This window comes from Monodon monoceros, unplaced genomic scaffold (genome assembly GCF_005190385.1).
Source record: "Monodon monoceros isolate NGI ecotype Baffin Bay Population unplaced genomic scaffold, NGI_Narwhal_1 Super_Scaffold_6, whole genome shotgun sequence".
Lineage (NCBI taxonomy): Eukaryota > Metazoa > Chordata > Mammalia > Artiodactyla > Monodontidae > Monodon > Monodon monoceros.
The window spans coordinates 80,374,823-80,387,705 of record NW_021703783.1 but is presented as its reverse complement, the minus strand read 5'-3'; the positions used below and the strand labels follow the sequence as shown (position 1 = coordinate 80,387,705).

General features: G+C 39.7%; 1 protein-coding gene across 4 annotated transcripts in view; it reads right to left on the bottom strand.

Annotated features, from left to right (window-relative positions):
* Nucleotides 1–12,883, bottom strand: part of ANO4 (anoctamin 4) — a 357,757-nt gene that overhangs the window by 71,312 nt on the left and 273,562 nt on the right. For all 4 annotated transcript variants that reach the window (XM_029205408.1, XM_029205406.1, XM_029205409.1 and 1 more), the window contains one exon: nucleotides 5,445–5,527. In XM_029205408.1, coding sequence (XP_029061241.1) covers nucleotides 5,445–5,527 — 83 coding nt within the window. The remainder of the gene's footprint in view (nucleotides 1–5,444; nucleotides 5,528–12,883) is intronic.

Genomic DNA, 12,883 nt, shown 5'->3' with positions numbered 1-12,883 from the left:
TTTGGTATCAGGGTGATGGTGGCCTCACAGAATGAGTTTGGGAGTGTTCCTTCCTCTGCAATTTTTTGGAAGAGTTGAAGAAGGATGGGTGCTAGCTCTTCTCTAAATGAATTCACCTGTGAAGACATCTGGTCCTGGACTTTTGTTTGTTGGAAGATTTTTAATCAGTTTCAATTTCTACTTGTGATTGGTCTGTTCATATTTTCTATTTCTTCCTGGTTCAGTCTTAGAAGCTTATACCTTTCTAAGAATTTGTCTGTTTCTTCCAGGTTGTCCACTTTATTGACAGAGAGTTGCCTGTAGTAGTCTCTTAGGATGCTTTGTATTTCTGTGGTGTCTGTTGTAACTTCTCCTTTTTCATTTCTAATTTTATTGATTTGAGTCCTCTCCCTCTTTTTCTTGATGAGTCTAGCTAATGGTTTATCAATTTTGTTTATCTTCTCAAAGAACCAGCTTTTAGTTTTATTGATCCTTGCTATTGTTTTCTTCATTTCTATTTCATTTATTTCTGCTCTGATCTTTATGATTTCTTTCCTTCTGCTAACTTTGGGTTTTGTTTGTTCTTCTTTCTCTAGTTCCTTTAGGTGTAAGGTTAGATTGTTTGAGATTTTTCTTGTTTCTTGAGGTAGGCTTGTATTGCTATAAACTTCCCTCTTAGAACTGCTTTTGCTACATCCCATAGGTTTTGGATCATCGTGTTTTCGTTCTCATTTGTCTCTAGGTATTTTTTGATTTCATCTTTGATTCTTTAGTGATCTCTTGGTTATTTAGCAATGTATTGTTTAGCCTCCATGTGTTTGTGTTTTTTACGTTTTTTTTTTTCCCCTGTAGCTGATTTCAATTCTCATAGCATTGTGGTCAAAAAAGATGCGTGATATGATTTCAATTTTCTTAAATTTACTGAGGCTTGATTTGTGACCCAAGATGTGGTCTATCCTGGAGAATGTTCCGTGTGCAGTTGAGAAGAAAGTGTAATCTGCTGTTTTTGGATGGAATGTCCTATAAATATCAATTAAATCTATCTGGTCTATTGTGTCATTTAAAGCTTGTGTTTCCTTATTTTCTGTTTCGATGATCTGTCCACTGGTGTAAGGGAGGTGTTAAAGTCCCCCTATTATTGTGTTACTGTCAATTTCCTCTTTTAGAGCTGTTAGCAGTTGCCTTATGTATTGAGGTGCTCCTATGTTGTGTGCATATATATTTATAATTGTTATATCTTCTTCTTGGATTGATCCCTTGATCATTATGTAGTGTTCTTCTTTGTCTTTTGTAATAGTCTTTATTTTAAAGTCTATTTTGTCTGATATGAGAATTGCTACTCCAGCTTTCTTTTGATTTTTGTTTGCATGGAATATCTTTTTCCATCACCTCACTTTCAGTCTGGATGTGTCCCTAGGTCTGAAGTGGGTCTCTTGTAGACAGCATATATATGGGTCCTGATTTTGTATCCATTCAGCAAGCCTGTGTCTTTTGGTGGGAGCACTTAATCCATTCACGTTTAAGGTAATTATCGATATGTCTGTCCCTATTACCATTTTCTTAATTGTTATGGGTTTGTTTTTGTAGGTCCTTTTCTTATCTTGTGTTTCCCACTTAGAGAAGTTCCTTTAGCATTTGTTGTAGAGCTGGCTTGGGGGTGCTGAATCTCATAGCTTTTGCTTGTCTGTAAAGCTTTTGATTTCTCCATTGAATCTGAATGAGATCCTTGCTGGGTAGAGTAATCTTGGTTGTAGGTTCTTCCCTTTCATCACTTTAAGTATATCATGCCACTCCCTTCTGGCTTGTAGAGTTTCTGCTGAGAAATCAGCTGTTAACCTTATGGGAGTTCCCTTGTATGTTATTTGTCGTTTTTCCCTTGTTGCTTTCAATAAGTTTTCTTTGTCTTTAATTTTTGTCAATTTGATTACCATGTGTCTCGGCATGTTTCTCCTTGGGTTTATCCTGCCTGGGACTCTGTGCACTTCCTGGACTTGGGTGGCTATTTCCTTTCCCATGTTAGGGAAGTTTTCGACTATAATCTTTTCAAACATTTTCTTGGGTCCTTTCTCTTTCTCTTCTCCTTCTGGGACCCCTATAATGCAAATGTCATTGCGTTTAATGTTGTCACAGATGTCTCTTAGGCTGTCTTCATTTCTTTTCATTCTTTTTTCTGTATTCTGTTCTGTGGCAGTGAATTCCACCATTCTGTCTTCCAGGTCACTTATCTGTTCTTCTGCCTCAGTTATTCTGCTATTGATTCCTTCTCGTGTATTTTTCATTTCAGTTATTGTATTGTTCATCTCTGTGTGTTCTTTAATTCTTCTAGGTCTTTGTTAAACATTTCTTGCGTCTTCTCAATCTTTGCCTCCATTCTTTTTCTGAGGTCCTGGATCATCTTCACTGTCATTAACTGAATTCTTTTTCTGGAAGGTTTCCTATCTCCACTTCATTTAGTTGTTTTTCTGGGTTTTATCTTGTTCCTTCATCTGATACATAGCCCTCTGCCTTTTCATCTTGTCTACCTTTCTGTGAATGTGGTTTTTGTTCTACAGGCTGAAGGACTGTAGTTCTTTTTGCTTCTGCTGTCTGCCCTCTGGTGGATGAGGGTATCTAAGAGGCTTGTGCAAGTTTTTTGATGAGAGGGACTTGAAAGGTATTCTTAATTAGTATTGAAAACAAGGTAAATACCTTTCAAATCCAGCTAAAATCAAGGTTCCTCTAATTCTAAATCAAGCTGAGATTTCATTTCATTGAGTTGAGTCCCATCCAATGTGAAAAGTTTCTGACTAAAAGCAATCATGGGATTAGGAAAAGATAATCAGCACAACGGTATATTGAAGTCATTCTGATTAATTAAGAACTTGTTCTACATGAGTGTCTTGGAAGAGGAGGGAAAATAAGCACAAACTCTGGTGCAGTGGAGACTGAGTTAGTCCAGGCAGAAGCACTCAAGACTTAGATGAAGGTACTGACAGAAAGCAAAGAAGGAGCTGACAGAAGAGAGATTATGGAGGATGGGCACAGTCTGGTAGTGGCCTCCCTGTGTAGGAGGAAGGGCAGCCCGTCTCCTGCTGCAGGATAAGCCCAATGCTGACTTTACACAGTGGCAGGTAATGGGGAAGGTCAGGGGGAGATACAGTTATAAACAGCCTCTGCCTCCTTTATTTTAGGTAGTTACACTTTAGGATATTAACAGATCTAGAATATTCTGCTTCTTTGGGAAACTCAATTCATTAGGCTATAAGTGTCATCAAGGGTCACTGAGTTAATCATCCAGAAAATGAGGCCAGTCATGGAGCCAGACCTGTCATCCTGGGTATTACAGGCTGAATTGTGTCCCCACCCTACCCCCCAATTCATAAGTTGAAGTCCTAACCCTCAGTATCTCAGAATGTGTCTATATTTGGAGACAGGGTCTCTACAGATGTAATTAAGTTAAAATGAGGTCATTAGAGTGGACCTTAATCCAACATGACTAGTTTCCTTATAGGAAGAGGAAATTTAGGCAGAGACATGCACAGAGAGAAGACAATGTGAAGATACAGGGAGTAGATGGCTATCTACAGCCCAAGGAGAGAGACTGGGAACAGACCCTTCCCTCACGGCCCTCAGAAGAAACCAGCCCTGCCAATACCTTGATCTCAGACTAGCCTCCAAACTGTGAGACAGTCAACTTCTTTTGCTTAAGCCACCCAGTCAGTGGCGCTTTGTTACGGCGGCCCTAGCAAAGTAACATGCTGGGTTACCCCTGAAGAAGGCATGCAGCATGTCTGGGCTCTTCTGTACAGCAAGCTGAGAACCACAGGCTAGAAGTAAGAGGCATTTCTACAATGAATCCCAAACAGAAAAAGAATTGCACATGGCCCCTGACGTGAGTTCCTGTACACAGGTGTGCTGAGTGAAAGCAGGGTTCAGCACTCCACACTTTTTAACAGGGCTGGGAGTTCAGAAGCTCTAGACTTCTGAAGGGATGTTTACCCTAAGGGTACTCACACTGTGGGCCTACCACAAGGGCCAACAGTGACTTTAGACTGGTTTAGTCAAAGTTATTTAATGCCCTACTTTATAGCTGAAAGGGGAAAATTTAGAAACATTTTTCTTTAGAAATGAAAACGAAGATGAAGTAATTTGTCTTAGATGACACAGCTGCTTAGTGGTGACTCGGCTTCCCAGGAAAGAGCATTTTCCATCCCACTCGAAAGCCACTCCCATAAACACGTGTAACAAAAACCAGAACAGCTCCATCCAGGAGGAAGTCTTGAATGCAGCCTGGCTGTGGCTGGTAGCCCCCAGAAGTCACCTGGGCAGTCTCTTCCAACTCAGAAAACCATTTTCTAGAGAATGCATGCTTATAAAAGCATGAGAGAGGCCTCATCACAAGAACAGGGATTGCTGAGAATCCCAGTATCATTTCTAGATTTAAAAACTACCCAAATGTGTTCATGGGTGTGAGGAGAAAAGGCAGCCATCCACGAGGCATGATTTGAAGGAAAAAACACTCCCCTCAAAATTATCTCCCCCACCAAACCTATCCGAGGGCTAAAATTCTCAGTTATGTTTACAGAAGATTCCTTTTAATTTATAAAAATATGTATCTGTGTCTCTTGGAAGGAAAACACCCATTGATACCCATTATCATATCATATATGACTAGTGTATTTGATTTACTGGCCCAGCAAGGCTCTGAGGAAATGGTACTCAGGAGAGGTAGGAGATAGTGGATGAGAGGAAGGGAAGAGAAGTTCAGGCTGGGCACAGGGTGACCAAACCCACCCATGGGTCCTCGAGACTTCTGACAGGAATGGGGCAAGGAGAGAGAGGATAAAGACCAGACACAGGTTAGGAAAGGGCATGGTGTATTGGCCTAGAAGGGGATAAAGGGAGAGTGACATGCTGAGAAAGTGAAGTCTGTGGGACTGAGTTTACCTCTCCTGGACGGTTTTATCTAGAGCTGGTCCTGCTTTTAGCCACATCCACCAAAGAGGCTGTTTGAGGAGTGGTTTCCCCTCAGTATTTATCACTTAGGGGAACACTACTGAGCCTGTGCCCATCTGGGCACTGTCCAGGGTCCTGTAGAGTTCACAGAACCATTTCCTTGGAGTACTTAGGAGGTCTGCTTCCATGGGCCTACGATTGTGAAGCTAATATTCTCCTTCTGATAAAGTAAAGAGAACGGATAATATTTAAGGAAACTAAACAAATCTTACTACCAATTCTTCTGATGCCTCTACCTACAAGTGAAATGCTTTACTTAGTCATGGAATTTTACTCCACTAACGAATCAAAATGTTGTGTGCTTTTTTTTTTAATTCCTCTTGAAATTTCCTGTAAATACAGATATAAAAAATGCTTTATGAATCAACCTGACTTCCACCACAGGCCAGAGAGCGATGACTCAAGAGGGACTGTGTATTTCTTGGTTATCGGCTTTTTTAAAAAAGAAAATTGAGGTAAATGATACAAACCTCCTCTTCTTCCCAGTCTATCAAATCCCAGTCATAAGCAATTACTGCTCTCCGTCTTTTCCAAAACTCCAGGAAAACTGTCGCTGGAACAGAGAAAGGCAGACATTTCAAATAAAACAATGCCTTTAACTGTGACAATGGATAATGAAGCCATTGTAAAGAATGACAGTTTGTGTAAGCATTCTTGAATATCAGAATTTCTAGATAAACTTTATTTAACAAGGATCATTTTCTGAGAATTACTAAGTCTGTGTCAAACACAATGAAAACTTAGAGATTTAAATTAAGCTGATTTGCAAGTCACAGCGGAGCAGACTTACTAGAATGACGAAGCTCCTGAGATGTAAGAATACAGAAAACTAGGTTACCAACATCATTTGAAAAGTGAGGGGCAGAAAAGGAAAAGCAGAGCTTAGCAGTTCACATGTATTTGATTGCCAGTGATCTCTTGTCCCCCAAATTCTTCTCAGGATAAATATCTGTGTAGACTGTATCTTCCTATTTTACTGAAGGAAGCTATTTTGTTGGAGGAAGCTGTCCTGTTGCTTCTCTTTTCTCCAAACCATCTCTTTATTGTCACATTGAAGGCAAAAGTGTGTAAATTCTGTTAAGAACCTTTCCCAACTTGTTGGCCTCCCTACCCAGGTAAAGCTGGGAGTGATCCTCATTTAGCCAAAGTAACTTTCTACTCAATTCAATTTAAAAATATCAACACAAATGAATTGTTGAGCATTATAAAATGATAGAGAGATCAAAAAATAATCAAGACACATTCCTGCTGCCTTGGAAGTCACAAGCCCAATGAGGGAACACATACACTCAGTTACTCACTCAGAGGATGACTGCAACTAAGGATATCACAGAGATACCCTAGGAGAGGTAATTGTTGACCATCTCTATTGGGCCTTGCTGTATAGTCAGACTTCAAAAGGGAAAAATATGTCATATATTTGGAATCAGTTTCATGGGGTAAGGTAAACATCCAAATGTCCACTCCAAAGAGAGAGAACTACTTCCTTCTTTTCCACTCCCCCTTGCTCTCACACTACCTCCTTATTAGTGGTATTCGGACACAGAAGACATGTTTAAAAATAAGTAACTGGAAAGACAGTATAGGGTAATAGTTAAGAGCTCTCTGGCTTGTGAACTAGACATTCCTAGATTTGAAATCCAGTTCAGATACAAGCTGTGCTATCACTGACAAACGAATTCACTTTTCTAATTCTCAGTTTCCTGCTAAGCAAATGAGGGATGGCAGTATAATCCCTAACCGCAATGGCAAAATTCAAAATGCTCTAAAAATTGTTTCTTCCCCTAAGTTTGGCACAAATTCATCTTGTGGCAAGCTGTGACTTCGACTGAGGTGAGGCTACTCAAAGTCTTCATTTATCCCTCTTAGTGAGAGTATACATACGTTGAAAGCAGCCATATTAATGTATTTGAATATGGGGTACTTCCCAGACCTCATGGGGTATTATAGAATATATATGTACCACAGTGCCTCTCTAAAATCTGAAAAATTCAGAGTATAGTCGTTAATAAAGTCACGCCTAAAATAATCAAGTGCTTAATTCTAGAAGTGGGAAATGGAAACAAACATATGTCTTTGGAGGTTAATAAAAGTGCCAAACTATTTACAACAGCCAAGACATGGAAGCAATCTAAATGTCCATTGACAGAGGAGTAGATAAAGAAGATGTGTGGCACATATATACAATGGAATATTAGCCATAAAAAAGAATGAAATAATGCCACCTGCAGCAACATGAATGGACCTAGAGGTTGTCATCCTGAGTGAAGTTAAGTCAGACAGAGAAAAGACAAATATCATATGATATCACTTATACATGGAATCTAAAAAAAATGTACAAATGAGCATATTTACAAAACTGAAACAGAGTCACACCTGTAGAAAACAAACTTATGGTTACCAGGGGGAAAGGGGGGAGGGATAAATTGGGAGATTGGGATTGACATATACACACTACTATATATAAAACAAATAACTAATAAGGACCTACTGTATAGCACAGGGAACTTTATTCAATACTATGTAATGACCTATATGGGAGAAGAATCTAAAAAAGAATAGATATATGTATATGTATAACTGATTCACTTTGCTGTACACCTGAAACTAACACAACATTGTAAATCAACTATACTCCAGTTAAAAACGAAGAAAGAAAAGTGCCAAAAGCTGAGCAGCTATTTTCCACTGGAATCCTTGCCAGGAGTCTTATTGTGTCAGGGGTTCCCAAGACCACCTCCAGTCTTGATAATTCACTAGGAGGACTCATAGGACTCAGCATATAGTGGTACATATGGCTAAGATTTACTACAGTGAAAGGATATAAAGCAAAATAAGCAGAGGGAAAAGGCACATGGGGCGAAGTCTGGTGGAAACCAGGTGCAAGCTTCCGAGAGTTCTCTCCCAGTGGAGTCACACAGCATGTACTTAATTCCCCAGTAATGAGTTGTGACAACACGTGAAATGTCGTCTAACAGGGAAGTTCATTAGAAACTCAGTGCCCAGGGTTTTTATCAGGGGCTGGTCATATAGACATCCTTTGCCTAGCACGTTCCAAAATTCCCAAGCCTCACAAAAAATCAGGTAGGTATTCAGCACAAACCATAATGTTTGAGCAAACCGTTTAAAATGTAAAACAAGTTACTCTTAGCAGTTAGGGTGGTAGAAACTCTCCTGAAATTTAAGTTCCCAGATGCCAGCCACGGGCCAGCCCTGTAAAGCAGGACTCTCTAAGGCAGGCCTGCTGTGTTAACTTCTTTTTGCACATTTGCCTTCTGCCTCACCAAATTATCTTGTCCTTGCATGGGGTCCCTGAAACATCTCCTTGACTAGGTCCTCTGGCCCTTCAAACAAATGCCACTTTATTGATTTTCTCTCTTTGGTCTCCAGAGTCCCTCCTAGCCTTGAAGAGACAAGGCAGCCAAGCCTTGAATGTGTGGCTTTTCTCCGTAAGAAGAAAAGCTTTGGACCCCTTGGCCTCAGAAAGGCTTGCTCGGGGCTCATGCTGGGACGGCCTAAGGCCACAGGATACACATCCAGTCTGTCTTACAGGCTGTTGTTGCTCCCAGCAAGCCCCACCGACCCATCTGTGGTTCTCGTCTGTAGGAACTGATTTCCAAGACAAGCCAGTGGCTGTAAGAATTATTCCACCAGCTTCCTTCTCCCCAGCATGTGCTGAACCCTGCCTCAAGGACAAAGAAACTCGAAGCAGTAATTCCCTTCTTCGGCCAATAATCCTCTCCTCTCTTCCATTCTAGAACTTGGGAAGATGAGAAGAAGAAATGAATTGTTTGTGCAGCTGCCATTTTCTTGTGTCTTTGTGTGAAAATCCCCATTCATCTGAGGAGGAATCTGCTTCTATCTCTATGTTTGAACTAGGATGTAGTCAAACCAATATAGGAGATCTCTTCTCAAGGCAAAGCTCCAATCCCCCACCCTCGTAACTCCATGATTTAAGTCCTTTGTCTAAATACACAGCTCTGGGAGCCCATGTGCTTTGGGTGTGGTAAGTTATATGCTGCCTTATGTCAGCTCACACTTTCCTCTTTGTCTCCTTTGAAGCTGGCTTATGCTATATGTATATCTATCCATCTATCTATCTATATATCTTTATATTATATCTTTCTTTTATACTGCCCAGTACTATGATTAAGTTTGATTAAAAGTATATTTCTTTTGGAACTTCCCTGGTGGTCCAGTGGTTAAGACTTCGCCTTTCCAATGCAGGGGGTGTGGGTTCAATCCCTGGTCGGGGAGCTGAGACCCCACATGCCTCGGGGACAAAAAACCAAAACATAAAACAGAAGCAATGTTGTGACAAATTCAATAAAGACTTTAAAATTGGTCCACATCAAAAAAATCTTAAAAAAATTTTTTTTAAAGTATATTTCTTTTATATATTGATTCTCAAAAGACTGAACATTCTGAAGTGTTTTGTCAACATTTTCTAATATATGCAATTATTTCCACAAGAATTTGGCCCCCAAATTTCCTTTTTCTCAGCTACTTACTGCTAGCATTTTGAACTTCTTAGATTCCAATCTATCTTTCCATGCTGCTAATGATTTTTCTAAACCCCAATCTAACCAGGTCTCCGAGTGGGGGCTGGTCAATAAAGTCACATCACCCATAAAATAAAGCCCTGTTACCAGCCCAGGATACAAGGATCCTAAGGACACTGCTTGTGCCCAACTCTTCACCCTGTACTTCTACCTGATCTACCCACAAACAAGTTCACCTGAGATGTTAATGCCAATCCCAAACAACAATCCTCTCACAACAGTAGTTGACACATTAGGAAATTCTGAGACTTCTGTCAGTGCAGACAGGGTCGGGATTAGTGTTCAGGTAGGTTAGTGTTCAAATAGCAAGACACTCTTGGCTCCGAATCACACACAATTGAGAAGTTTGTCACATGCAGCCCATAAGGGACACAAAAGGAAGACATGACATACAGTGTTCTGCAGGCCACACTCTATTATCATTTTCTTAAATAGAATAATTATGGTTTGTGGCTGACTCCTATGCATTTACTGAACCCATTTATCATCTTTCTAAGCATAGTGCGATTATATCTCCCAGGTTTACTGCAGTTATATGTGGCCATGAGCCAAATTTTGGCCAATGAAAAGTAACTAGAAGTGATGTGCATCACTTTTGGGCTGAGGAATTAAGAAGTAGGTGTATCCTCCCTATGCTTCTTTTCTCCTTTTGCTAGATGAATGGAGAGAACTCTGAGGATCTAGAAGAGGATGGAAGGAATTTGAGTACTTGGATGACCAGGTAGAAGGCTATCTGACAACCAGGAGCACCTGATTGGGTTTTAAGTTTGTGGGTTCTACTGAGCATCAAGGTTTTGCAGTTAATATATTACGGCAGCTAACTTTACTCATCCTAACTGATATAGGGATTTTTCTGGAAAGTATAGCCATGATTAACATTCTGCAAATAGTTAGAAAAAAACCCATTGAATAACTATCTTTCATCATCTTCCTAAGGCATTTATAGAGACCTATGCAGGGAAATCTCCTCTTTCAGCTGCATATCTTAAGTTCCATGGCAGGGTTGAAATACTGTACCATTTATTTAGTTACTCTATAGTAAGCATTTATTACATCTTAGGTACTAATCTTTATTTTCTAAAAAGCTTGTAAAGTTTGGCATTATTTTCATTATTCTATGGATGAAATATCTGAGGTACAGAGAACTCACAAGGCTAGTAAAAAACAGAACTGAGATTTGAATCTGATTTGCCTCTTTTTTGGCTTAAAACAGTAGCAATTTATTTTTTCACAGCTCTGGAGCTTACAAGTCCAAAATCAAGGTGTTAGCAGGGTTGGTTCCTACTGGAAGCTTTGAGGGAGAGTCTGTTCCATGCTTCTCCCCTAGCTTCTTGTGGTTTCCCACAATCCTTGGCATCCCTGGATTTGCAGAGGTACTGCTCCTCTACCTCTGTCTTCACATGGCATTCTCCCCTGTGAGTGTCTGTGTCTCTGTTTTCTCTTCTTATAAGGACACCAGTCATACTGGTAATCCAGTATGGCCTCCTCTTAACTTCGTTACATCTTCAAAGACCCTATTTCCAAATAAGGTCACTTTCACAGGTATCAGGAGTTAGAACCTCAACATATCCTTTTTGGGGGGACACAATGCAACCCACAACAGGGATGTTTGGGCTGTTACAAGGACTAGGGGCACAACTGGCATTTAGAGTAGGAGCCAGAGGTGCTAACTACATGACTCCTAGCTACAAGGCCACACTCTAATCTGGGAGCTTTAACTTCTATTGAAATGGGAAAAGCCAAAAAGAGAGACAAAGGAAGACAAAGAAAGCCTACTCTCCCAACCACAGGAGCTGAAACTAGTTATAAATCAGAAGTGCTGTGCCCCACGGTTATAGGTTCACTGTGGGAGCCTGACAGTAGCTCTGTATCCTTCTCTCTGATCTATACTCTTCTTCTGGGAGGCCTGGAAAAGTCCACATTTATTCCCAAACCTACTAGGGATACAATGCTGCCAATTTTTGCCCTCTGGTAACATAATAGGCATTGAGAGGCCTAATTTGATTCTTCACTTTAAAAATGTCTGCACTGGTAGTCCAGAGGAAAATTATGTTTAATCCCAGAAAACAATTTTAAAGGCATTTTTCTTATTTTTGAAAAAACAAGGAGCTTAAAGATCCTACAGTCTAACTTCTTTCCTTGAGAAAAGATTATGTTCCATTTGTTTGGAGAAAAAGAAGAATTGAGCTCTGGCCAGGAATAAAATGAGGAGTACCTATGAGTGAGTACTTATGATTTTAATTTCAGAATGATGACCTGCTGTCTGATGACTCAAAGCATTTTCAGAAACCTGGTCAAGATGATTCTCTTACTTCCTAGGAAAGCAGAATGACTTACTTCATACACACCTTCAGTCGTTTTTTTCCAATGCTAATTTTAATTTTTAAATGTAAAATTAATAATACTAACAGATGTCATCTTTTCAGTCCTTTATAACTTTCTGAGAATGTTCATTTGGAGGAAGAACAGAGGAATTTATTTTAAAGTCTATTTTGTCTGATATGAATATTGCTACTCCAGTTTTTTTTGATTTCCATTTGCATGGAATACCTTTCTCCATCCTCTCACTTTCAGTCTGTATGTGTTCCTAGACCTGAAGTGAGTCCCTCGTAGACAGCATATCTATGGGTCTTGTTTTTTGTATCCATTCAGCCAGTCTATGTCTTTTGGTTGGAGCATTTAATCCATTAACATTTAAGGTAATTATTGATATGTATGTTGCTATTGTTATTTTCTTAATTTTTTTTATAGGTCTTTTTCTTCCCTTCCTCTTTTGTTCTCTGCTCTTGTGTTTCTTGCCTAGAGAAGTTCCTTTAGTGTTTGTTGTAAACTGGTTTGGTAGTGCTGAATTCTCTTAGCTTTTGCTTGTCTGGAAAGCTTTTGACTTTTCCACTGAATCTGAATGAGAGCCATGCTGGGTAGAGCAGAGGAGTTTAAATGATGTGCTTTTCAAGAACCTAGAAATAAGGGAATAAGTCACATCCTGAGAGCTTAACTTGTAAGGTCTTCACACAATGAGTGAGCTTAGTTAGAAGTCACAAACTCAAATGCTAAATGGGTCAGATCAGTACAAAACCTGGAAGAAGCCATACAATAGGGAGTGGTAGGGTTTGGGACAAATTGAGAAGTGTATGCACCATGTAAAGTGGTAGGTTTTTCTCAGTTCTCATTGATTCTGCTGTGGCAAGTTCTTCAAATTTTTCAAAAGGAACTATGAAAATGTATTTTCACATGGACTATCTCAATTTTAAAATGTTAAGAGTTTATTCATATATTTTAAAAGTTGGTGAAAACCAAACAGAATATTTTTATGGGTTGCTAATTTGCAACATTTGAGGTAGGCCATT